This window comes from Polypterus senegalus, chromosome 9 (genome assembly GCF_016835505.1).
Source record: "Polypterus senegalus isolate Bchr_013 chromosome 9, ASM1683550v1, whole genome shotgun sequence".
NCBI classification, from domain to species: Eukaryota; Metazoa; Chordata; class Cladistia; order Polypteriformes; family Polypteridae; genus Polypterus; species Polypterus senegalus.
The window spans coordinates 57635065-57660903 of record NC_053162.1 but is presented as its reverse complement, the minus strand read 5'-3'; the positions used below and the strand labels follow the sequence as shown (position 1 = coordinate 57660903).

At 37.4% G+C, this 25839-nt stretch overlaps 1 protein-coding gene across 2 annotated transcripts in view; it reads right to left on the bottom strand.

The window, feature by feature from the left end:
• The window catches only part of abcc12 (ATP-binding cassette, sub-family C (CFTR/MRP), member 12), a 136896-nt gene that overhangs the window by 73068 nt on the left and 37989 nt on the right, over positions 1 to 25839 (bottom strand). For both annotated transcript variants that reach the window (XM_039763118.1, XM_039763119.1), the window contains 11 exons: positions 24348 to 24495; positions 23684 to 23917; positions 20155 to 20328; positions 19615 to 19762; positions 17969 to 18117; positions 16634 to 16741; positions 11514 to 11732; positions 10135 to 10206; positions 7505 to 7629; positions 5587 to 5659; positions 4111 to 4314 (listed from right to left, as the gene is read on the bottom strand). In XM_039763118.1, the coding sequence (XP_039619052.1) occupies positions 4111 to 4314; positions 5587 to 5659; positions 7505 to 7629; positions 10135 to 10206; positions 11514 to 11732; positions 16634 to 16741; positions 17969 to 18117; positions 19615 to 19762; positions 20155 to 20328; positions 23684 to 23917; positions 24348 to 24495 (1654 nt within the window). The remainder of the gene's footprint in view (positions 1 to 4110; positions 4315 to 5586; positions 5660 to 7504; positions 7630 to 10134; positions 10207 to 11513; positions 11733 to 16633; positions 16742 to 17968; positions 18118 to 19614; positions 19763 to 20154; positions 20329 to 23683; positions 23918 to 24347; positions 24496 to 25839) is intronic.

Sequence of the window (25839 nt, the reverse complement as noted above, 5' to 3'; positions counted from 1 at the left end):
TGGCAAACCTATTCATCTGTTCTGGTCCAAATGAAACATTTTCCAACTCTGCAGATATAGAGAAATATTTGTTATCAAAGTCACACCAGTCTTTCAATTCTTCATCATGGTCTGCTATATAAAAGTGATTATTGACTGTTTTAACAGGAAACTGAAATGAAGAGAACAGATTATGTGTTTCTTCCCTGAAAAATGTTGGCTTGTCACCCTGATACCGTGACCTAAGTTTCTTGATTTCTGCTTTGCCAAACTGAAAAGCTTCAAGAAGATACACTTCTTTGCAGGTGTTTGCATAAGTCTGCCAGTTCAGCTAGAATGTTATTCAATACTAAGATATGAATAAGGTGTTCTGCATTGTGCAGTTTAGCCAAGCAGTATTTGCATATAGGATCATTGTCTTCTTGAACATGTTTGGCAGTATTTCACTTATACATCACAGTTCCTAAACACAGCATTTACTGTGAAATATCTGGATAGCCACCTGACTGTAATGGTTTAAACTCAGTCACATCTGCCTCAGCACCTTTGACAAGTCCTTCAAATTTTGCCTTCTTAACAGATGACCTGCAGAAAATGGTCTAAATAGTCCTTAGCAAAACATCATCTTTACCCAGGTCCTCAAGATGTGCCACACTTTGTTCTGATAAGTGTGGAATGGTCTGTAGCTACATCTTTTCATTGGCCCTGCATGACTGATCTACCGTCCGAGGTTAACATTTGGCTGGAATTGAACTTTTTTTCTGCATAAAACTGTTGAATAGCACCAAGAATAAATTATCTGTCAGATGTTGTTCATTTTGTTAAGTCAACAAACACAATTTTATGAATGGATTTGGTTTCATCCTTAAACTAACATTTTTGAAAGTGTAATGTCAATTGATTCATTGACTATCAAAATGTGGTAGGCTAATTTTCAAATTTAATTTAATGTGTCAGATTTTATTGTTGAATTTATGCACTTGATGAACTCAAAAGCATAATTCTTACTTCACCAACTATCTAGTACTTTCACATTTCTGGCAACATAATCATGAATATCCTGGAAATTCAAACATCAAGAGTTTAGTTTCTCAGCCAGAAAAACATTATATGTATATTAAAAATTTTTATCTCATCAGGTGTTGCTTATTTTCACTGAGTAAATTCATTCCTGTTTTCATGTTAATGTTTAGATTAAGATTTTTTCAACAAAACTTTCTATTGAGTTTCAAATTTTATGACTGAATCAATATGAGGTTTCTGGATCAAATGTCATTTCAGATGGTCCACTTAACAGTCACTCCATGCTTTCTGTGAATTTCTTCATTAAAAGATCCTACCTTCAAACATATTTTGCAAAGTATACTATCAGTCCCAGAGTAGATAAAAATTTCTCCCAGAAGCACATGCTGCCCGGCACTATGCAGTATGACATTCCGTCAACCATATCTGTGTTAAACCCCAAACACCATTTCATTGTTATACTACATGAACTCTCTTCAGCTTTGTTCTTAGACACAGTTAAAGTGGCAAAGAAACAATAGTGTAAGTGACAAAATAACAAGAGCACAGACTGCTTCATATAGTTCAATTTTGTCTGAAACTCGTTTAAATTGGGTTAGTGATTGATTTAATTTAATTCATTTTAATGTCTTTTTGAAATTTTAACTTTGTTTGTAAAATTTGGTGAGTGACCATGTAAAATCTGTGAGTGAAGCTCCTAAAATATCTTAGAGGAAACACTGGTATTGGGTGATAGCAGCCATTTTCCATATGTCTTCCTCACCTACATGACATGGATCAAAAACCTAAAATTAACAGGACTCAATTGGAAAAAGGAAAATAATGTAGGAACTGACAAAAGGGAAAAGCTTAACAGACGTTGAGGGTGAGGTGGCAATAAATGAGTTTATGGTGACTTGGCAGAACTCATAAATGTGTTATGGGAAAAATGTAGAAAGCAACTTCTAGGGTTATTGTAAGAGATCTGTGGGAAGTGGAGGGGTCAGAGGACTAGTCATAACAATTTCATTTAATGTTTAGGCTTACTAAGAACTTAATTTTGGTAAGCGTCTGTAGACAGGTATATTTATTTTAATGTTGTATGTTGTGTTGCCTTGTGACAATATGTTATCCTGTAAAATTTCAAATGGGTTGCCTAAGTTTGATTGGCATCTTTAAATTTTCTGTGTGAGTGAGCGTGTGAATGTAACTGCGACAGACTGATGCCCCATCTTTTGGTTTGTTTTTTGTTATTACAATTTATGTACTGGATTATAGACTTTTACTTTAGATTTTGAAATATTATTGTCTGTTATACCTACATTTTTATCACTCTTTAATTTAATATTGTTTTTTATCAGTATGCTGCTGCTGGAGTAAGTGAATTTCCCCTTGGGATTAATAATCTATCTATCTATCTATCTATCTATCTATCTATCTATCTATCTATCTATCTATCTATCTATCTATCTATCTATCTATCTATCTATCTATCTATCCCTGCATATATCAAAGTCATCCAAATGCTCTGAATCTGTATAATTAGATCTGGACCACCCTGTATTGTCACACACATGTGATCGGGGGGTATCTGAAAGGTCTTAAGAATAGTACTACCACGCCAGACCAGGGTTTGGCGAGCTGCACTAACTCTCTTTCTTAATCTTCTGCAGACCATCCACGGTAAATCTCACCAGGTCCCGGTGCAAGTGATGACATCACTTCCGGTCCTTGAGCCACCATCTTTTCCTGTTGTATTCAGTTCTGTTGTGGACTCAAACCTGTGATCATCTCGATCAATTTAAAACCCATTTGCAGTTAAGGCATCTATCTATCTATCTATCTATCTATCTATCTATCTATCTATCTATCTATCTATCTATCTATCTATCTATCTATCTATCTATCTATCTATCTATCTATCTATCTATCTATATGCTTGCTTTTTGCATTTGTTATTTTGATTTTCACACTTCCTTCCTTGTGCCCAATGCTTGCTAGGATCGACTCCAGTTTTCCCACAACACTACTCAGGATATGCAGGTTTGAAAAATGGATGGATGGATAGTTTGAATGTATGCTTCCTTTGTTTAAATAAATGAATGAAATAAGTTAAATGCTCTACGGGCAAAGTGTGTTGGTGTTGGTCATAACACATTCTACAGCCAAATGCAATAAAGGGACTTGAAACAGATGACTCTGTGCTAATTTATTGAGCAAAGAGCCACTGAATAAGATAACTGGAGAAAGTGGATGCCCTGTACCCACCATCATTTAGGTCGCAGTACTAATGATACATCTCATCCGTTAGGCTCCCAGCTTGGGTGACTAACTGGGTGTCTTGACTGTGAGTCTCATCTTGCTGTATTTCACCTTTTCTATGAGTGGGCCACAACAAATATTGCAATATATTTATGGTGTTAGTTTCTTAGTCAAAGAATTCTTTATTCAAAGCATTCACATATTGTATTCGAATCATACTCTGGTATTTGCTAGCAAAAAACATTTCATTTTAATATTCTGAGTCACAAGTCATTAAATGAAACCTATGCTCCTATAAAGCACAATAGCTCTGAAATTATGCTGGATTTAAAGAGAAAGCGGTCATCTCAGTGGCAGAGATGCTACTGCTACTGTGTACCAGACTAGAAATTCCAGCCCAATCACTGTCTTTATGGAGTTAACATGTGTTTGTGTAGGTTTTTCTTCAGGAACTGCAGGTTCATGTCCATTTCCATGACTGTTGTATTACCAGGTAACTGTGAATTAACCTGGTGAGAGTGTAAGGAGTGCGGGTGCACCATTACAGAAATTGGCCTTGGCACCCTGAAACTAAAAAGATGGATTCATCAAACGGAAGGATACAAAGGGATATCACGTGTCATGAACTTTTCCAGCTGCCAGCATGTTGAAGTCGTTTTGCTGTTTACATTAAAAACTGATCAGTGAATGCTTCAGAAATGTAATGTTTGTGATAGTTATCACTGCTTTCTGTCAGTTTATATTTCTCCTTTAACTCTGCACTTGCAGTCCAAAGAGTTCAAAAGAGTCCTTCTGGTATTTAAGCACAAGAAAATAAGCAGCAGCAGTGTTGTTTCACTCATCTTTATCGCAGAGTCGATTGCTTACCTGTAGCTGGTGAGTAACCAGAATGACTGTTTTCCCCTTAAGTTCCTTTTTAATGCAGTCTTCAAATATGTGCTTCCCAACATGCGCATCCACAGCTGACAGAGGGTCATCCAGAAGGAAAATGTCTCTGTTTGAATAGACAGCTCTTGCCAGACTTATCCTCTGCTTCTGCCCCCCTGATAAGTTCAGGCCTCTTTCACCGATCTAGATTGTTTAACAGAAAAACAAACATTTCATGCATTTTAAGCAGTGCTTGCAAACTGCATTCTAATTATTCTCCGTGATTCGGAGCTCAAAAGTTGGGAATCTAAAAGTCTAATTAACCTCCAAATTTAGTGCAACACGTAAATAAAGAGTCTGCCTACAATGAAAACCTCCACTGTGGTTCTCCATGGACTGGTGGGGCTGCCAGGTTTTTGCTCTGAGGGGTTTAATGCAGAACAGACTGCTCAGGCCCTTAATTCATAAAGCATTCATTTATTTGATTTGTATAATTATCTCATTAACTGAACACATGTGCAACTATTTATTCTTTACACAAATAGTTTAGATTTGGGTAACTTGTAATGAATATATGAAGTTAAATTGATGGGATGTATTCAGCTAAAGAATTAAGTATAATAAAATTGTGAAATTCTGCAGGTCACATTATATTATTCTAGGTAATAATTTGTAAAACAGAGACATATTACTTGCTAGTCTTTGTGTTTGACTAATTTTAGACCTTGCCATGTACATGTATTAGCCTGCCAAGGCAGAGGTGGCTGAACACTTTCTTCACATCTTGCGGTTGGTTCAGTTTATTCTGTAAAGCCTCCAATTACATTCCCTACATTTAGTGTTCAAATTTAACAGGCAACATCTTTGGTTTATTCACTTTGAGCTTTATGGGCTGCATTTGTCCCTCTTCCTATGTGAGTAAAGAGCAGGCTAGTCAGCGGGTGGAGATGGTTCGGTGCCAAGCCAATGATTGATAGGGTTTCTGGGTTGAGGTCCACTGGGAGGCAGGGACATATGGCATTAACACAGTAGATCTGAATCTCTGTTCCATACAGAGACCTACAACGGAGTTAAAGCAGACACAAATGTAATGCTGACTGGCAATGGACATGGGCAGAAACTGCGTTCAGCTTCTGTATCGGGAAAGTCTAGAAATATGTGATCAGATCAGATTTGAAACTCTTAATGAATGCTTTGCAAGCTTCACCCAGCTTATGATTTTAGCCCAAGTTGCTGTTTCTATGTAAAGTTGCAAATGAGTAAAATATGCAATAACGCTACAACTTAATTAGCAATTAATTTTCTATGAAATTCTCTGCACCTGCTGCTTTCACTGAAGCAGTTAGCCTAATTACACTATTATTTAAACCCATCTGGAAAAGGGCTAATTGTTCACTATTGACATACATATGCATATACATCTGAGAGAGGAGTTCTTATGTATCTGTGAAATAAAGTGAAGTGAAAAAGGCTTACTTCTGTCATATCACCATATGGGAGAATGGCCAGATCAGGCTTAAGGCAGCAAGCATAGATGGCCCTTTGGTATCTAAAAATGTAAAAAAAGAAATTAGTATCAATATCTGTAAATTTGTAAGCATAGACTATCTAGTTCCCTGTAATAGAAATATAGCACTGAATAGTGGATGAATGGACAAACGTTTAAACATTTCTGCTTCAAAACAATGAACAAAAATTGCTCAACTTTCTCCGACCTTGGTGCTAAGTTAGTTGTTAATTGACAGAATACTGTGCCATTGCTGGTTACTAAGGAGCTTTTTTTTCGGTGCCAGTAAAATTGTATAAGAGCACGTTGCATGGAGAACAGTTCATGTAGCAGGCCTTAACTTAACTGAGTATTGGCTAAAGGCTCATATTATGGGCCAGCAGTGGTGTGTATATTGTGGATATCTGTCCATCGCCTAGAATCTCCACAGAATGCGAGAACAATCTCAGTTTGGAGCCCATTGTTATTATTATTGTTAATAAGCTTAAGTATTACAAAGCTTTATGGCATGTAAGGGATTATGCTGATGGGCATCAAGCTCGGTGTGCAGTGTTTAGTAGGTCACCTGGCCTTTTCATGCTCCAACAGCAAAAAAACAATTGATCTAATGAGCCCAATAATAATAATAATAATTTTGAAAGCTCTTCATGTACAGTGTTTCTAGGAGATGGATGGATTTCCAAAACACATACACCATAACTGGCCCATAATATGACTCTGTAGCCAACATTACTCAGTGTAGTGTCCTCAATGCAAAGTTCACTCATGCAATTTTTTAACTTGATTTGTTTTTGTTTCTTGAACACGTGCAAAGCCACATCCTCACAGCAATCATCCCAATGATATGTCTCGAGACATGGGGGAGGAAACTGTAAAGGGAATTGCATTTATGATTGAAGAGATTTAAAAAAATCAGTGCTAAAACTGAAGAAGAAAGGCATGAAGGAATGTTCTTTACCAGTATAGTAACTGGTTATGGAGGCCCTATTTGTTCCAGTCTGCTGTATATAGTGCTTTATATGAATATAGCATATATCATTCAGTCTGAAGTCTATTTGGATTGTATAAGCCTTCTATTTTCCACCTATTGTTTTCTACAATAATAAAGCAGCATGGCCCTTCTCTAAAGCTTAAGAAGGCATACATGGCTACCAGCTAAAAATGTGTTATCACATATGTTTCAAAGCTGTAGAAAGAAGCTACTGCACAAAACATTTAGTGCTCACTTTTATGTGTTTTTTCTTCTTCTTTTTAAGGGTTTTTGGCAGCATGCAGTCCTATTGTAAAATAAATCATTTTTGTTTCTTGCAAAATTGCAATCAATACAATAATGACTTTCAGAGAAGCGACAACCGCCAGTCGGGCATATCTTATCATTTGCGTTGCTTCCCTGGAAACCCTTTTGTGACAGAAAAATTCACCGCCTTGGTTTCTCTCTACTGTTTTTTTTAATCGCCTCACCTCTGTTCCTTTCAATTATTTCCATGCTGAGTTTATTTCCATCATCAAGAATATTTTTTTCTTGTCTTTGTCACAATTCAGGTACATTCATATTTAAGTACACAGCTACATGTCTGATATATTGTGGCTTAGGGGCAAATGAAAATGGCTTTCTGGATGTTTATTTCATCAGAGCATGGCAAGGTTTCTTCCATTTATATAACTTGTGCTGCCTGAGTTAAAGACAGTGTGAAGGGAACTACAGTAATTATCTTGGTGGTCAAGCGAGCCTGGCAAACACCGCTTGCGATCAGCAAAATGTAATAAATGGCCTACAGGAATGTAGTTAGAAAGGTTTTAGATTTGAGTGGAGAAAACAAATAAACCAGTTGTCAGTTTGTTCTCCTGCTCTAAATGAAATCCAACCTGCTTGTCCCCATTGCATACCTCTTCTCGTCAAATGGCTGCCCCATGACAATGTTACTTCTGACAGTCCCATGAAATATCCAGGCCTGCTGAGATGCGTAGGCATATTTCCCATCTACTGCTACTGATCCATGGAGAAGGTGCATCTGAAAGGAGGAGTTGTGTTACTGGTCTACCAGATCTACTTGTATCACAGTTGTTAGCAGTCACTTGTGATAAACTGTGCAGTGCTTGACAAATGAAGAGTTAAGCCTAGCAGAACTGGACAAGAAGTCGTTGGAAAAAAAGCAGTGAAAGAAAAAATAAACCTCTCTTTTACTACAATTGTAGTCAATTTCAGAAAAGTACCAGTCTTAATGAATACATTGAATTGTGTTTAAATACAATCTTTCATTCATTCACTTTTAAAAACTGGGTGGGCAATGGAATGGACAAAATTGACTTCAGCAAAATGAGAAATGACTTTAGGTGGTGTGCCCGGCCTTCACAGGTCACGCTCTCCTACTGCACACACGACCACAATAGAGTTACAATTCAACAATACCTGAATGTCTTTCAGTTGTAGGAAGAAAGAAAAGTTTTTTCAGAAGATTTCATATAGACCCAAGGAGTAGGTGCAAAGATAACCATTCACATTATTCTTGGGTGATGCTTCTTACATATGTCATTCTGACTGGGCTCCCATGATGCGATGTGAGTGCCAAAAGCAACTGTCGTTTCATGCCACGCCAAAGAAGAACTTTGTCTGCTTAAGTAACTAATTGGTGTCCTTTCTTTGCAGTAGCTCATTTCGTGTGACTCCTGCTTTAAATCTCTCTATATATAAAATCCAACGTATGTATGTCTGTCTATCTGTCTGTATGTTTGTCCACTTTCACGAGAGATCTTCTTAAGAGATTTAGATCAGGTTTTTTACTATAATTTATTTGAACATGTCAGTTGATTTTGCAAATTCTCTCATCGTATTACAGTTCAGTTGTGGCACCAATTTATTTGTGCAAATCCAACAGAGAGGCTGTGGGCCAAGAGGAGGGGGAACGGGGCCCTCCTCACTCAACGCACCAGCCTCCGTTCAAGTTGCTCTACCTCTACCTCTTTCCACGTGTGTTGGAGCGTACCTTGCCTCTGCTTAGCTAGTGATACCTGTTTGTTCAGCAGACATTATTATCTAGAGATGGTTAAAGAGTAAGGTTTGACATTTTTGAGAAAGAGATCACAGCAAAGTGTGTTTGAGATGGTATCTGCTCATTGGCAGAGATATCACGGCCATATGTTCTTCTCCCCACGTGGGGGATGAACTCCCATCAGAGCAGAACACGATCAGATACAGTGGCAAGTTTGACGTTGGTGCGCACCTACCGTCTGCTTGGCCAGAGATACCTTGCCAACTTTTTACATTTTTGGCAAAGAGATCACAGCTACATTCTTGCTCCTGATAGCAAAACCAAATATACTGTATATCAAGAGGCCCTTGAATATGAAAGCTATCAATTTAAATTCTTCTCAGTACAAATTATTACATTTTTTTTATTGATTTTTAGTTTGTCCTGTTTCACTACAATGCGGGTGGAGCTGCGTGGGACAGCTAGTTCAATAATAAAACAAAAATACTCTAAAACTCCACGAGAACACAGATTGGGATATAACACGATTACCATTTGGTTGCTTTCATCCTTCCACGCAGAGTATCACAGATATCAATGATAGTTACTAACTCATCTGAACTTTGGCTGTCCTCACTAATAATGAATGACTGGTGGGTGCAGGATTTTACTGACACTTGTAATCTGCGGTCTACACATTCAACACTGTGCTGGTAGGGAGGTATTTGTGAATGATTCTGTAGCTCTACAAACTGTACTGATATAGCCATCGCTAATATCTAATGGTAGATAATTAATATCCTAACCAAACCAAACAATGCAGGCCAGCACCCAGAAAACACAACTGTAGAAGAAATAATAGAATGATAATTCTTATCTTCTTTCTGGGCAGCACGATGGCACAGTAAGGAGACCAGGGTTGGCGCCCTGGGTTCTCCCTGCATGGAGTTTGCATGTTCTTTTCGTGTCTGCATGGTTTTACTTCTAGTACTCCGGTTTCCTCCCACAGCCCAAAGACATGCAGGTTAGGTGGATTGGTGATGCTCAGTTGACCCTAAGAGGGTGGCTGGGGTGGACTCGCGGCCTGTCAAGTTTTTGTTCCTGCCTTTCATCCTATGGCAGCTGGGATTGGCTCTAGCCTCCCATGCAACCCTGTTCAGGACAAAGCGGTTTGGAAAATGGGAAATGGGGTCTTCTTTCTTTCATACTTCCACTTTCAACCTTTGACATTTGGGTCCCCAGGCCTGAGACGAACAGACCCATTCAGGGGCCCAAGTATGTAAACTGGCAGTATGAATGTGAGGATTTGAACCTCAGTTTCTGGAGCCGTTAGACAGCACTGACCACAATGAAGCCACTGATTAATCTGGTTTCATTTTTTGCTTTGTTAGAAGTCACCTTTGACATTTTACATTTTAGGATGAAGTGTTCATTACTTCCAGATGAAGACTTTTACATCTTAGTAATGTATTTTTATACAAATCTAAAAAATAAATGAATGAAAAGTAAAAATAAATAAATGGAAAAAAAAGATTTAATGTGTCTCACCTGACCTAGAATGGCTGAAATCAAAGAGCTTTTTCCACCACCGACATTCCCACAAATTCCTAACAATGTTCCCTAGAAGAAATAATTTGAGCTTTACATTAAAATCTAAACATCTTATAATTTTGTAAATTTTAGCTCTTTACAAGGGGGCCTAGGATAGTAATCATAATAAAAGCATATGCAAAATCTAGATAAAATAAACTTGAAATGGCAATAGTTTACTTTTATTTAGCAAAAATCTGCCAATAGGGAAAAAGATTTATTGAAATAAGTTATTTTTGATAAAATCTTACAACAAGGAAATAAGATTTTATGGCTTGATATAAAAACTTTTCACTTCCTTGGATTTCATTTTTTGCAGTGTTGAGTGTAAATAATGTTCAAAATATGTGCTAAATAGCAACAAAAAATCCAAAAGTCATTACATTAGAATGATGACTGATAATAATTATTATTTTACTGTGGTTTATGAATTAGTATTCATTTGTGGACAATGACCACTTTTTTGGTAAACACATACATTTTTATCAGAACCTTTATTTGGGAAAGCTTATCCACACATATACAGTATGGATATACAGTGTGCAGCAACTATTCGTTAGATGTATGATTTAATATAGAAAATACTGGAAAGAGGCAAAATATCCAAGTTCTTTAAAAAAATTATGTAACATAAACAAACAATATTAGGATCACAATAAATTAATGGCAAATAAACATAAAGAACTAAATCCCTTTCTGTGTGTAACTAAAAACCCTGACCTTCACAGATGGAAATAATAATAAAGGAAAGTGAGCGAGAACAAAAGGCACTGTTTAAAAATACTTACTAAGTCTTTCACCAGCTCTCTTTTAAAGCCCGTTGTAATAAAGCCAAATAGAAAACTGAGTTGATGCCTTTTTGACGGTAGAGATTCTCAGACAATCTCTTTTTGCATCTGTGGTTGTTGCTTTTCATTCCATCCCTCGTATTATTGAGACAATACCTACATGTAATTTACATTTTTGAGGTTTCTCCTCTTATACCTCAGATTGTGTGTTTAACTTACACAAGAATGCTATACAGATGTAAAATGAAGGATGGAGCACCATTTTCATCTTTTAACAATTCTGAGCCAACAATTTTAGTCTTATGCAGAAAAAATTTAAACTCAGGTAGTTGTCAATTATTGTTTTCTAGTTATGTTGAATAAATGACCTTTCACAAAATGCAAAACCTATTAAGAATGTTGTTCAAAAAGTATAGTTATTTCAAATTGACCTAACAATCTTGGCAAAAAAATTATACTTTCATATGACATTGTTAAATATTTTAATGTGAACTGAAAGGTAAATATTCTGCATTTGCTGAACGCATGTTATTTTTGTTTGCCCAGTACCTTCTTAAGTGTTAAATTTATATTTCTTAAAGTAGCAGTGTCCTGCGTATGGAAAACAGCTCCATTCTGGCTCTTTGTTCCACCATTGTTCTTCTCTTCCTGGGCAGCTTTGTCATGTGGCCTCTTCCAAGACAGAGTGGCTTTTTCTAAGACGATTGCATTTGGAGAGCCTTCTAACTGCATGACATAGGATTCTGGATTTTTAAGAAGGAGAATTTTCTGAAAGAGAGACATTAATTAGAGGCAGAAGAAGATAATATTATAAGTTGTATAAATGTCATTTGATATATAAATTGCAATCAAAATCAGAACACATTAAATTCTGTTTCAAAAAGTTATTTTTACAAAACTGCATGTTGTTTATGGTTTATACCAAGAGAACAGCTTTCACAGTGGATCAAAATAAATCAGGGTGCTGCTGAGCAGCATAAGCACTTCATATATTCAGCCAGCCTTTCACTTTATAAATCTGCCCACATCCACTTAAAAAAACAGTGTATATTAAGGTTAAAGTATGCACAAAAACTGAAAAATAATATTGCTACTAATCCTACAGTACTAAGGTGATTTAAAAGGTGTTTTTTTCTATTTGACTTCACATCCCACCATCTGCTTTCATCTGTTCTAGGCTGGCCAGATTGTCATGGTTGCAAAAAGGGACACAACTCATTAATCCAGCGTGTGTGGTGGACTGAAATAGAATTCAAGTCTTTGTTCTGTTTGCATTTCAGCCACCAAAAAACGGGATAAAATGGGACAAACTGTACACTTTGTTAAAGTCTAGGAAGCTAAGCATAAAATGGATACAATGCATAAAAACAGGGCTGTCCCGGAAAAAATGTGACAGGTGATTAGCCAAACCAGGATGCATAGCCAATTAAAACTGGGACTTCTGGCCACGTCTCCTGTGAGCCTGATTTTAATTTTCAAATTATTCTTTCATAATATAAAGTACAGTATATGCTTAGAATCCTTAGTGCTTTAGGCTTTTGACACCTTAAACCAGCATATTGATTATCTATCTATCTATCTATCTATCTATCTATCTATCTATCTATCTATCTATCTATCTATCTATCTTATAACTCATCAAATTCAGGGTTGGATGGAACTGAAACCTGTACTGGACATAACACTTGATGTTATGTTAATCTCGCCTAAAAACGCACTTCTTCACATTGGCTTTTAATTCTTAACCTGTTTTATTTTCCACTTGCCTTTTGCTATTTTCTCTATTTTATTTGGTCCCCTGACCTGTTTTTAGTATCTCTGTTTTAATTCTCTCTTAATGTTTGTTTTTAATATTTTGCTTTTAGTCCTTCTTGTTGTAACTGTACAGCGCTTCGGTCAGTTGTAATGCTGTGTTTTTAAGCGCTCAACAAATAAATATGGTATGGTATGGTATGGTATGGTATGGTATGGTATGGTATGGTTGTGACATTAACGCACAATGGGCCAATTGAAGAAGGGGGAAAAGAAAAAACTGGATAAAAAAAACTGGACATGGGATGAAAGCATAAATTTCACCAGCACATTGACCAGGATTCAACACCAGTCTCCCTAACTGCACCACTAACCACTGTGCCACCACACTATCTATCTATCTATCTATCTATCTATCTATCTATCTATCTATCTATCTATCTATCTATCTAGCTATCACTGGTGTATGGTAACTAAGTAGTACTGCTTCATTACTGTACTTCAGTATGTTTTATGAATATTTTTAAGCAAAATAAGAATACAAAATTAAGATTAAGAGGTGACATGATTGAAGTGTTTAAAATTATGAAGGGAATTAGTACAGTGGATTGAGACTGTTATTTTAAAATGAGTTCATCAAGAACACGGGGACACAGTTGGAAACTTGTTAAGGGTAAATTTCACACAAACATTAGGAAGTTTTTCTTTACACAAAGAATGATAGACACTTGGAATAAGCTATCAAGTAGTGTGGTAGACAGTAAGACGTTAGGGACTTTCAAAACTCAACTCGATGGATAGGACTGGCGTGCTTTGTTGGGCTGAATGGCCTGTTCTCGTCTAGAGTGCTCTAATGTTCTAATTTCTAGTTACTTGAGTATTACATTTTCTCTCTTTTTCACATTTATTAAAATCAAATAACATTCCATACAAGCAAGTCAAATTTAACAAAACTAGGTTTGAAACAAATCGACCCCCACCCAAGAGTATTGAGTATATGAGTATTACATTTTCTGTCTTCGTTTTTACTTCACTATAGTTTCTAACACAATTGGCTACTTTTACTCTGATGTATTGCTACTCTATATTTAGTAAATATATATATATATATATATATATATATATATATATATATATTTCCTGTATATTGCTAGACACATTCGTTATTGGGTGGCATGGTGGTGCAGACGACCAGGGTCTTCCCTATGTGGAGTTTGCATGTTCTACCTGTGTCGGCTTGGGTGCCCTCTGGGTGCTCTGGTTTTGTCCCACTGTTTAAAGACATATGGGTTAGGTGAGTTGGTAACACTAAATTGGCCCAAGTGTGTGGTGGGTGTGTTTGTGTGCTTTCCCTGTGATGGACTGGTGTCCTGTCCAGGGTTTATTCCAGCCCTGCGCTCTGTGATCGCTGGGAAAGGCTCTGAACCTGTGATGCTGGTCTGGATTAAGTGGGTTAAAAAATGCCAAAATGCCATTTGTTTTTGCAATATTGTTTGCAATAATATTTGTTTATGCAAATATGTACAATACTTTGCTCAGTCAATTACCTAAAGTGCTGGCTTCCTCTGCTTTTCAAATGTGCACTGCTGGCACTAACATCTGGTCGTCTATGAAGTCCTTCCAAGTACAACTGGGCAGGGCTGAATGTTGTTGGTGACGGCACAATCCTAGTCTTTGGCATTCTCAGAGCTGATACTGCTGTGTCACGACAGCCTGCCGAAGGGCGCGGGGCTCGTTGTGCGTTCACATGCTGTGGGCCACTTACTGTACATTATCTTGGCCATTACGGATCCAAAACAAATCAAGAATGGGTTGGAAAAACTAAAAGGGTGTTCCTTTGGAAGTGAAACTGGAAGTGATACATCTAGGGAAAACATTTCATTAAAAATAATTTAATGATGGGGGGCATTACTGGGGCCAGAAAACACTTAAAATGTTTTCCATTTAGGTTATTTGGTATTTCAAAAATCATTTTACAAAAGGAAAAGATTAGTTCCTTCTTAAAGCAGAGGAGGCCTGCATGAATCTCTTATTAGAACGATATCCATTAAATTACGATGCAGTCTGTAAGATGTCCGCTCGTGCTGAATTTCAGTGCTTCAAGCTACATTTACTTGGCCCGTACATTACTAATTATAATACAAGTTCCACACAAAAAAAGTTAGGCAGCATTATTTTAGGTATATAAGAACGTTTTTGACTATATATCAAACAGAGAGATTCTATGCTTACTTACGCTTTGTTACTTAAGTACACTTAATATCACATACTTCAAAACTTTTGCTTGATTATTTTTTCTTTTAATTTTTTTAGTTTCCAGAAAAGTATCTCTACTTTTATTCAAGCATAGCTATTGAGTTCTTTATACACCACTGCTGTCTAATGTAACTCATTAATGCATGCGTGGGTTGGCATCCCTGCTGGGATTGGCCCAATTTCTTTAACAGGCCGGGGGGCAAATACAATGGAGAGCTTGGCAGGGAGGTTCCATATCAAAGCTGTTTGCTCCCCAGACTGGCTAGATGGCGACATTCCTGGGCTTCAGTACCCACAGGGTATGCTGGGAACTGTAGTCCAGTAGGGCAGCCCTGTTGAGGTCCATGGGTGCTGCCAGTGGATGCTGCAGGGAGTTGCACTCCTTACTTTATAGGACTCTCTTATGATCTGGAAGTGCTTCCAACTGGCAATGCCCTGGCACTGGAAGTACTCCTTCAATAAAAGGAATCACACTGCCTTAACCTGACGAGTCGGAGTCAGGAAAAGAAACAGACAACATTCCTCTGGGAGGAGTAGTGGAAAAGAGAAAGAAGAAGAAGAAAAAGAAAAAGAGAGAAATACATTGCTGCTGAGGTGTAAAAGTTTGTGCTTTGAACCTGGGACTGTGTCAGTGCAATCGTGTCTGGGGTTTGGGCTTTGTGACGTCCCCAGTTGATCACATTTCCAATCAAAAATCAAATGAAGTACTGAATGTAATTTTAAAATCACTGCTTATCACAGATTATTCCATACTGAATCTGTGAAAAGGGTGATTCTGTAGAAATAAATAGAGGTCTCAAAAGTTGTTTTAACCTTTCAACTGCAAACACACATTCTGTGCCAATCAATCAATAAATTAATCTTTATTTTACTTTGTGGACTGCACAATATAATCTTCCATTAATAAGATAAGCATATCTATAAAAACACAATCATTACCAAAACAAAAAAACAGTTGCAGAAACAAGAAAAAAAATATGACATTGTAGATATATTTTATGAATGCTGTTAGACACCTGTAGGGTTATATGAAGCCAGAGCTTATCTCAGGTAACATTTACTACACAGCGGAACTCAGCAGTGCACTGCGTGGCTCACATATGGGCACAAGTACACTCGCTCGTTTTGAAGCCATTTAGTGTTATCAGTTTGTCCCTTTCTTAGATGTGGGAGGAAAGCTGACTACTCTGGGAATATGCAATTTTCACAAAAGCTGACAACAGCTTGGGACGGTCCCTGAAGCTTTTAAGCAGGTGAGCTAAGCACACACAAAAAAATATGCAGTGCTTTAATAGCTGCTGCACTTCAAAAAGAAATCACTGAGTGTACGGCTCATACAGCGCAGAACAAGATTTTCTGCTGTACCACCAAGGCGTTTTCACACAACGTAGCAGCGCTACATGACAAGATTCAGTCCCAGAAGCCTCGAGATGACTGCGCCACTAGGCAGTGAAGTAAGAAAAAAAATTAGAAAAACAGAACAGAAAGATCTTCCTAGAGTTGTCAACCATAACGCCATGTTGTCAGTCGATCATTCCTTCAAAATTAAATTTTGAATTTTACCTAGAATAGGAAATCCTGTTTAAGTATGATTCATGTGTATTGCCCCAAGGAATCCTAGATCTGTATTTAGTGATTGATGTTGACTGTGAAATGAATACCTTTAATCTTGCACATGAGATTTTCGCTTCTGCAAAGGATTTTACAGCAAAAGGAAGAACGCCGATAGTGAATCTCATTGCATTGAAAACTGAAATAACGGTGAAAGCCTGCGAAAAGAAAGACAATAATCAACTCAGCAGGAGCTGCCATGAAGCAGTAGCCATAACACATTCAAAGCTAAATGGTCTTCTGGGTCTGATATGAAGAAGTCATGACACTAGTAGGTTAACAAATACATTTCTCATATATATTAACTTTTTATTAATCAAAGTGTATTGAAACATTTTAATTAACAAAAACATTTAAGTCATAAAAACACGTTTGCATTGTTTATAACAGTAAAAACAACTGAGGGTTCTTGGGACTGTCCTGAGCTTGGCCTTCAGCATGATTAAACCTTTCCTCTTGCAAGAATATTCTATCTTTTGTTTCAGTTATTCTCAATGTTTGTTCATTTTTTTTTCAAAACACTTTCATTTCTTTTGGAAATGAATCAAATATAACATATACTGCAACAGCATATTTCTTATGAGTAAGGGGGCTGCTAAAGTGCAATGAGGACCAATTCATAGCACTGAAGGTTTTGCATTTTTAAAATATAACAATTCAACAAAACATAATCAACTGACCAAAACTGAGAATGAAGTTAGAGTCGGCTAATGCCAAAATGTAATACATTCTAATGCCACGTGGTTCATTGCATGTCCGCACTTTGATGAGATGTTCTTTAATGACATCAAGTGAATATCGTTTGCACTAATATTCCATTGTCAGCTTTGTATTCATGTTTTAGAGAGATACACTCACCGTATGAGGTGTAGTCAACGTCCTGTAACCTCCTAACTTTACAAGATTTCCTTCAAGAATTTCAAAAGCAGCAAGGTTCAAGGCTGGTGTAAACTGTACAAGTGCATAAATGGGCATGTGAGGTCACTATCTTGGGGTCAGAAGAGTGAAGAGTCACTCAGGAGTTCTGTTTCAGGCATGTTTGGCTGATTTTTTGCACCACAGTGGTGCAGTAAACATCACTGAGTTCTTATTGTAGGTAGGGGGACTTGCTGGTGGTGCTATGGTGCCATCTTTGTCTGAGTGTGCAACATCAAAGCTGGTGCAGATTAGGCCACATTCACTGCTCGTATTAGGAAGTCATGACACACAGACACGCCCAACAGGAGCCATGCTGGACACATCTGGATATGACATAAGGTTTCTGCTGACAGCATGGGTTACTGTAAGTTACTGTATTAGCCTACAAAACTTTGAGTCATGACTCATATAAATGATGAAATATTTGTTTATAAATGAATGTATAAAAAACACTTTTAGATACTTACAGATGAGGAAGACAGAGGAAGCTTCAAGGATGTATGAACAATGAATGTTAACACAGTGGCCAGTGTGGGGACAATAGTGGAGATAGATGTATTCACACTTTGGAGGTAGCCTGCATTTTCCAAGATGCTTTTCTCCATTTTTCGCACCTCTAAAAAGGTAGGATACCAGTGGGAAATTATTTCATATTTCCTTTCACAGCAATGGTAGATAACATATCACTATCATAGAAAAATCCATCACTCTATTCAAGAGCGAGGAAGAGAAGGATCAATGGAAAAAAAAAATCCCACCCAAAAATTGACTTTTAATAAAATGTATTCTTTCAACTCCTTAGTGCTTTAGATGTTTCAGTTTGGATCAAAAATCACAGTTGAGCCTTAGAATGCGAGGTGTTCTCTTCTATTTAACTTCAAGGTTACTAAAGTAGTGATGTAGTGGAATAGTAAATGTATCTTCAAAGAGATTAAAGAATGATGAGAGGATATGGGAATACAGAGAAATTAGTTTTTTTTCCAACGTAGACACAAAGAAAAAATTTCTGTCTGAAAATATGTCACATCTAATAAAGACTTAGATAAATTTAAATGCATTGTCTGCAGCAAAAAAAGCAGTTAAAAGGTAAGAAAACCAAACATTTGAGGACTTGCCTCAACTGTTACCACAAAGACTTTTTAGAGAAATGAAGAAGAAAAGCATTCAAAGAAAGTAATCAGCGAATGAGTGGTAAAGACAAACTTTTAGGGGGATAAATTTGAAATTCCAGTATCTTCAGACTAACAAGAATAATAAGAGGAAGGAGTCTCGCCTATCTCAATCTTGTGAAATGCCCGATTTTAAGGAATACAGCCTCATGGTCTACAGTTGTTCTTGAGATGTATCTAAAACTCAAGCAAAAAACTAAAACTAAACATATATTGAATTTAGAATTAACGCTAGTCTTGGAAATAATTATGAATTCAAATATAAACTAATTTATCAAATGAAAATGATGACTGGAGAACCAAGCCCACTTAGGTGAAGTCCACAGTGATCTTTGGGGGTCACAGTAGAGGTCAGGTGTGGAAAATTACGATGGATTTTATGCACCAAACTAAAGGTATGAGTAGGTTGCTGTGTCAGAAGAAGATTACAGTTGACTGGCCATTAATCGGGTATTGAACCTGTGGGTCACTACTGAGCAACAACTGGAAAACACGTTTAGCAAAACTACAGAAATCCCTGTAATTTGGTGTAGAAAAGGTGAAAGGGAAAAATCAGCAACCTGCCAGTGCTACTCATGGTGTTGTAAAGCTGCTCTTTTTTAAGAAACACATAAAAAACGGGCTTTGGTGAGTTGTGCATGAGTTATTCATAGTCCTCCCTGTGGCAACAAACTGTTACATTTCCCTACAAAATATTTTCGAACATTTATACTGGTGAGCTTAGCTTTCAGATCCAGAAAAACAAAAGCTATAACTGCTAACTTTCAGCAACAGCTGACCATTCTTCTTCTCCAAGGAACATAAAGAGGAGTGAAATTTCCAGCTGAGTAACCATGAAATGTAGAAAACAATGTGCTGCAAAATAGCTAAAATTATCATGTCTATTTGAGTTCACACTTGGAATGAGTGTTGTACTGTAACATACAGGTAAAAATGTTACATACCAGTGATGTTCTGCTCAAATGAACTCTCCCAAGCATACATTTTTATCAGTTTCACGAATGTCAGCAGCTCATTCATGGTTCGTACACGTTTATCAGTCACATGGATGGCCTTTCTTCGAAATAAACCTGTTAGTTTAGCTATCAAGAACTGAAAGTGAAAGAAGAAAGTTAAGCTTAAGATCATTAGCAATTGTTTCTCCACTTTATAACAGATATCATTTATCTAACATGGAAGGTACGATATCAAAAAATGTGTAGTGTTAACACATTGCAGTTGGCGGTACTGGGTAAATAAACATGATTCTTCTATAAATGTCCATTTTGTATGTAGGCAGTGCTATACATGCAGCCTGTACTGGGTTACCCACTCAGCATGAGGCTGATAGCTTAAAGATATTTCCAGAGTTGCACAGCTGGAAGTTCAAACTGGCAAGTGGAGAATTTCCTTGCATGGGATTTACCAGGGTGCACTACATTCTAAATGGGCACATGATGTGCACACTTGTACATATTTTTTACTTGGAATTTTTAAAAACTTACCTGTACAGGAATAAAAATGATGTATACTACAAATCCAGTGAGAGCAGTCAAGTCAAGAATGATACATGAGTAGGTAACACACAAAATTATGAGCACTGGCATAGTGATGCAAAAAGTACAAAATATAACTGCATCAAACAGTCGATATCCATCATTGGAAAGCAGATTAAGCACCTGTTAAACAAACAAAAAAACAACAACACGATTACACAGCAGGCTACTTAGTTTTAAAGGGTTATCACTGGTATTTGTTTGACATGTTTTTTATTTCATACAAAAGGGTTCTTGACAACGTGTCCTAATTACTCCTCAAAGCAGTAGATATGCAGAAATATTAATGTATTAATATTGTGATAATTAAAAAAAAACTTAAGAATATGAGCAGCAAAATATTTTTTTTGGTTATTTTTGTATTTGATCAACTATTGTAAGTTTAGAAATTACCAGAGGGTTCGCCCCCTGCTCGCTTTGGTCCCCAACCCCCCTTTTCTGCGCTACGTGCCAGCCGCTTTGCGTCTCAGCTGCTCAGTTGTGAAGAGGGGGGCTGAATGCACCCCAAGGAGACACGGTCTCTCCTCCGAAACCCCCTCTTAAACGATGATACAAATTGTTTTTTTTTTACCTTCTCTTTGCTCGATCAGGTGCTGTGCCGCGTGATCTGCATCTTGTGCAGTGCTTCGAACATTTAAAAGCCTGTACAACAGCTGTCCTACTCTTTGTCTTTTATTTCCGGCCCCGGGTGTGGTTAAATCTCTTGGCACAAAGTCTCGTCTCACGGGACATAAGTTCTTTATATATTTTAGTTTATAATTTAAAAACGGAATAAGAATCTGAAAATCTAACAACATCACATTAAAGTTATTAAATTCTGAAAAGAATGATACCAAACATATATATGTACGTAGATTTTAAAATAAGCCCGATTTAAAGCATCACCAAAACCGTGACATAAAAACGTCACATAAAATCGTTGCACTTTTAGGCTTAGGATTTTATATAGAGAGATTAGATAATATAGCTCCAGCATATAGCATGCAATGTTTGGAAATAGGTTGGGGAGCACAAACTGGTATAACGTGTTGCTGCACTCACCACATTAGGAAACAGCTGGGGGTCTCTGTGAGCAACCGCTCATTTCTATACAAAGTCAAACCAGTGGTACCTATGGATTCTCCGAAGAGATACAGTACCAAAGGAGTCCAGTCTTCATCTCAGGTCATTAGATAGCGTCCATGTCTCACAACCATATAGCAAGACAGGAAGCACAGAATAAAATTCTTCCCTACCTCTAAAATTCAGCAGTGCTGCTTAGGAAGTACCCAAGCATGGATATACTTACAATTTTTAAAATCAGTGAAAATCATAGACAGTAATATTTAGCATATTTTATTACACATGTACACACATTCTCAAACTAACTTATTCCAATACAAGGTCATGTGACACCAGAACCTGTCGTGGCTCCGCTGGGCACAAGACAGGACACAGCCATGGAAAGCGTGCCAATCCATTGCTGGTTCTGCGTATGCAAACATTCATTTCCAGGGAGCCAGTTCAATTTTGCCAGCTTTCGTAATCTGGCTGTCTTTGGGAAAGTGAGAGAAGAATCAAAGTACTTGGAAATAAACCCCCACAGACATGTGCAGGCTCCTCCAGGATGTCCCATGTGTGAGGTGACAGCCCTAACCACTGTGCTACCACTCATTTTGTTATTCAAAGTTATCACAGAAAATACCAAACCAAATCAAAATGTAAAAAATTATTATTTTTTACTTTACTAAACAAAAAAATATTTTGACATTTGTGTACTATTTTTCAATGTAGGCCACATGCTTTTCCAAACAGATTAGCCATTATTAGGCATGCTTAATGCCACCTAACAAAAATATTTTCAATTAAATATCTTTTTCATATCTCTTTATAACTTCTAGTTATCGTTGCTGAATGGCCTTCTTTATCTATAACCTTTCCTGCTCATTTATGAACCTTTGTAGCGGGGCCACATAGTTAGTGTTTAAATGTCAGTTCTGAGTGCGTCTCGTTTCATTGTCCCGTTTGCTGTTTGTATGTGTATCAGTTAATGCCGTCCCCGTAAAGGAGGACGGATGATGGAAGGAGACCACAGCCGCAAACCTGGAAAACACCTGTTTTTAATTAATCAATCACAGCCGTCACAGACTATTTAAGAAAGAGGAAAGAGGGAGGAGAAGAAAAAAAGACCGTTTTGTTTCAACCACTTCAACTTGCTTGCTGTTTCTTCACATCGCACCTTTCACCAGTTTGCTTTTCATTTTCCGGACTGTCTTTCAACCTGCATCTGCCGAGACCCCGGGGTCGATTCACCATCCACCATACGCCGAGGAATCACGGTGAGGTTGCTCCAATCGCCGGGAAAATCAAACACCACAATTGCCGCTAGTTCAGTCATCCGTATTCAGGACATTTTTTATATTCTGACTCAAATTCACAATCATTCTGTTTATCAGTCATTTTGTTGTTCGTGTTGTGTGTTATATGTTACAGGGACAAGGGAGGGTTTTTGTATTTATATTTGGTGCTGTCTTGTTGTTGCTGGGGTGGAGGGATATTTATATTTATATCTGTTTTGTGGCATGTCTTGTTTCATTTAATACATTTAATCCGTTTAATTTTACATCCTGTTTTTGTGTATTTGCATTTATACCGTCGATTGTGGGGAAAAGTTTAATTGTGTAGAAGTACGGCTTGATAGTTAGATTTCTCAGTAAATTATCCAGGCCACAGGTCTTGGAGGTGTAGCTGCCGGCTGGGTAAAGGGGTCGGCCGTTACACCTTGGTTTAACTAATGCACTTTTATGAAAAGTTTGCTAGTATTATTCTGTTACTCTGATACAATATGTTCACATTTGACAGCAAACGTTTGATTGCCAATTGCTGTTCACTCACTTTCAAACTGGAAAGTGAAGATAGCGTAATGATATTGTGCAATGCAGAATGTAGAGAGACATTGGGTTCAGGCTTGTGGTGAAACTCAACTCATCATGATGCCTTCCAACAAGTGTAGTAGGTATGATCACTCAGTGAGTGTGTTCTAACATGGAGGTTTTAGTTTAGCTCAGAAATGCCCTATTTTCTGTTTGGGTGTATGTAGTTTTAATTTGTCACAACTTGCATTTGCAGGATGCATAATACAAGTATTGCTTTATTTTTTAGCATATGTACAACAAACTGCTTTATAGTTAATATGCTACACATTTTTCAATTAAAAAAACATTTTTATTGGCTTGAAACCCTGCTCTGATTTCCTTGGTTAACACATGGAGTCAATGGTGTGAAGGAAACTTTTTAAATGTGCATTTGTTAGTCTTACTTTGTAACCACTAAAGAAGGTGACACTGCCTGCCTAGTGCAATTAATACAAAGCATTATAATTCTTATAGCATGAAACTACCAGCTTTTCTGCACACAACTAGGCACCACTTAGTACCTGCATGCCAAAAAATGTACTGATAAAAAGTGTAAAACATACTACTGCCCAAGAGAAACCTACCTCCCCAACAGAGACGTCGGTCAGCGCTTTCAGCGAAATCAGTTTCTCAAATGCTGCAGTACTAAATCCTGATTTAACTCTGATGGCTGTTCTATAGTTGATTGCCCAGGTCAAAGATACAAAGAAGGCTTTGCAAAATTCAGAGAAGAAAAGAGCAAAACAAATGCCTCCCCCATACAGTGAATCTTTGGAGGGCGTATCCACATACTGGAGAATTGTGTGCACCAGCAAACCCTGCATTTAATAGACAAAAAGAAAGATGTGAAGGCTTTTTTTCTCCATCATTCGCACTATACAATTTTTTCTTGTGAATTCTATGAACATCCATTTTACATTCAATTAGCTTATCACATTTGAAGAAATATAATGTATGTCATTGAAAATGGAAGGCATGTAGAAACAGTCAACTAATAAAATGATGGTGGAAATTTCCGAACTGCTATACAAAATCAAAATTTGTTTTTTACGTACTTCAGTCTTGAACACGTTTTGTTTTTATTAAAGGTAAAAATCTAGTTCTAGAATGATTAAGACACAAGTACAAATAAACGTAAGTAAAAAATATGTTCACTGCTGTAGCCAGAGATGGAATATAATGCTTAGTTTTTGCATTACTAGCCACAGTGTTATGAATTTTCACTTTAAGTATAAAATGTCTACTTACTGGACCCAAGAAGCCGGCAGCACTGAAAAATGACGAGCAAATGACGGCGACAATCATTCTTGTTTTTTGAAATCTCATTAATACTCTTCCCACTGAGGCTTTCTCAGGTCCAACCCGAGCAACTTCTTCCTCCCAGAATTTGAAAAACCTGAGAGGGTTAATGAAATAAAATAATAAGAATGAAAATGAAATAAATTATAAGAAATACATGTAAACATACAGTTCAAACTTCCTGGGCTTGTCTACTGAGATCTCACTTATCATAACTGTTCTACCTTAGCACAAGCCCGAAACAAAGTTCTTATGTTCTAAAGGGTTGCCAAACTGCTGAAAATGTCCAGTTGCCCCGGTGAGAACTTGATTGCATTTCTTGTCAGCAGTCACTTTTAAATTGGTTATGGCTTTCAATCTGATCTTTTATGATGAATTCTCGTTGATGGTCCTGATGCCAACTTGTGGGTCAGTGTCGGTGTTACATTTTATTTTCTAAGACAGTCTTAGAGAAGGTGTCTCAACTAAAATGCCAAGATGTGTAATTTCAATGCTGAGCTGGTCAAAACGTTATCATCTGAAACTGTGCAGAAACATTATAATTTTAGTTGCATGAATATTATTAAGTTAATCAATAAAATAAAAATACACTGCAAACCAGGCATTTTTGACATCCATTCTCCTGCTACTGTGGCTGTTAAAATTATAATACATAAATAACTCGATCACAAAGCAAGGTCAGCACCAGGGCAAATTTAGCAGGGAGCAGTGGAGTTTTACATGAGAGTCAGTGGTCTTTCTAGCAGACCCGACTATTTGTTGTATCCTATTCTTGTCATTTTTAATTGCTGATCCAAACCACTGTGATGCATGAGTCACTGTCTTGCACCCCAAAACATGAGCATGAGTCTCAGTACTTTAGCAAAATCAGCTTTTATTCAGCTTGAAACAGGAACGGCATGGTTATTTATTGTAGCGGGATCTGCCAGTCTCCTATACACAGACACAGCGGTCAGGCAGTGTTGTGGACAGGTTAGTGGCCAAGTAATACTGTTCCCTGCATTTATATTGCTCCTGGCATCACCCATCGATGACAGGTGCTTATAACACAACCGCGATCAGCTCGGATTTGCTTCTGCGGTGCTCCGCTGCAAGGCTGTGAGTCTGCGGTTGCCCCGGCAATGAGCAAACAATCTTCAATAGACAGAACAATCCTTCTTCAGGATGCAGTTCTGCATGTCACCCTATTGGGAAGGAGGGGGGGAGTCACAAAAGAGTTCAGAAACCACACACCACACTGTAATGGACAAGCTTAGAGCAGACTCAATGATTGCTGTGTAGATCGGAATCAGCAGCTTCTGTCCCCACTTCCTTAGCTGTCAGAGGAAGTACATCCACTGCTGTGCATTTTGTTTTATGGAATCTATGTTGATCTTCCATGTTAAGTCCCAGATGATTATAGATTTTAAAATTGTGAAGGTTTCCACAACTAACCCATTAA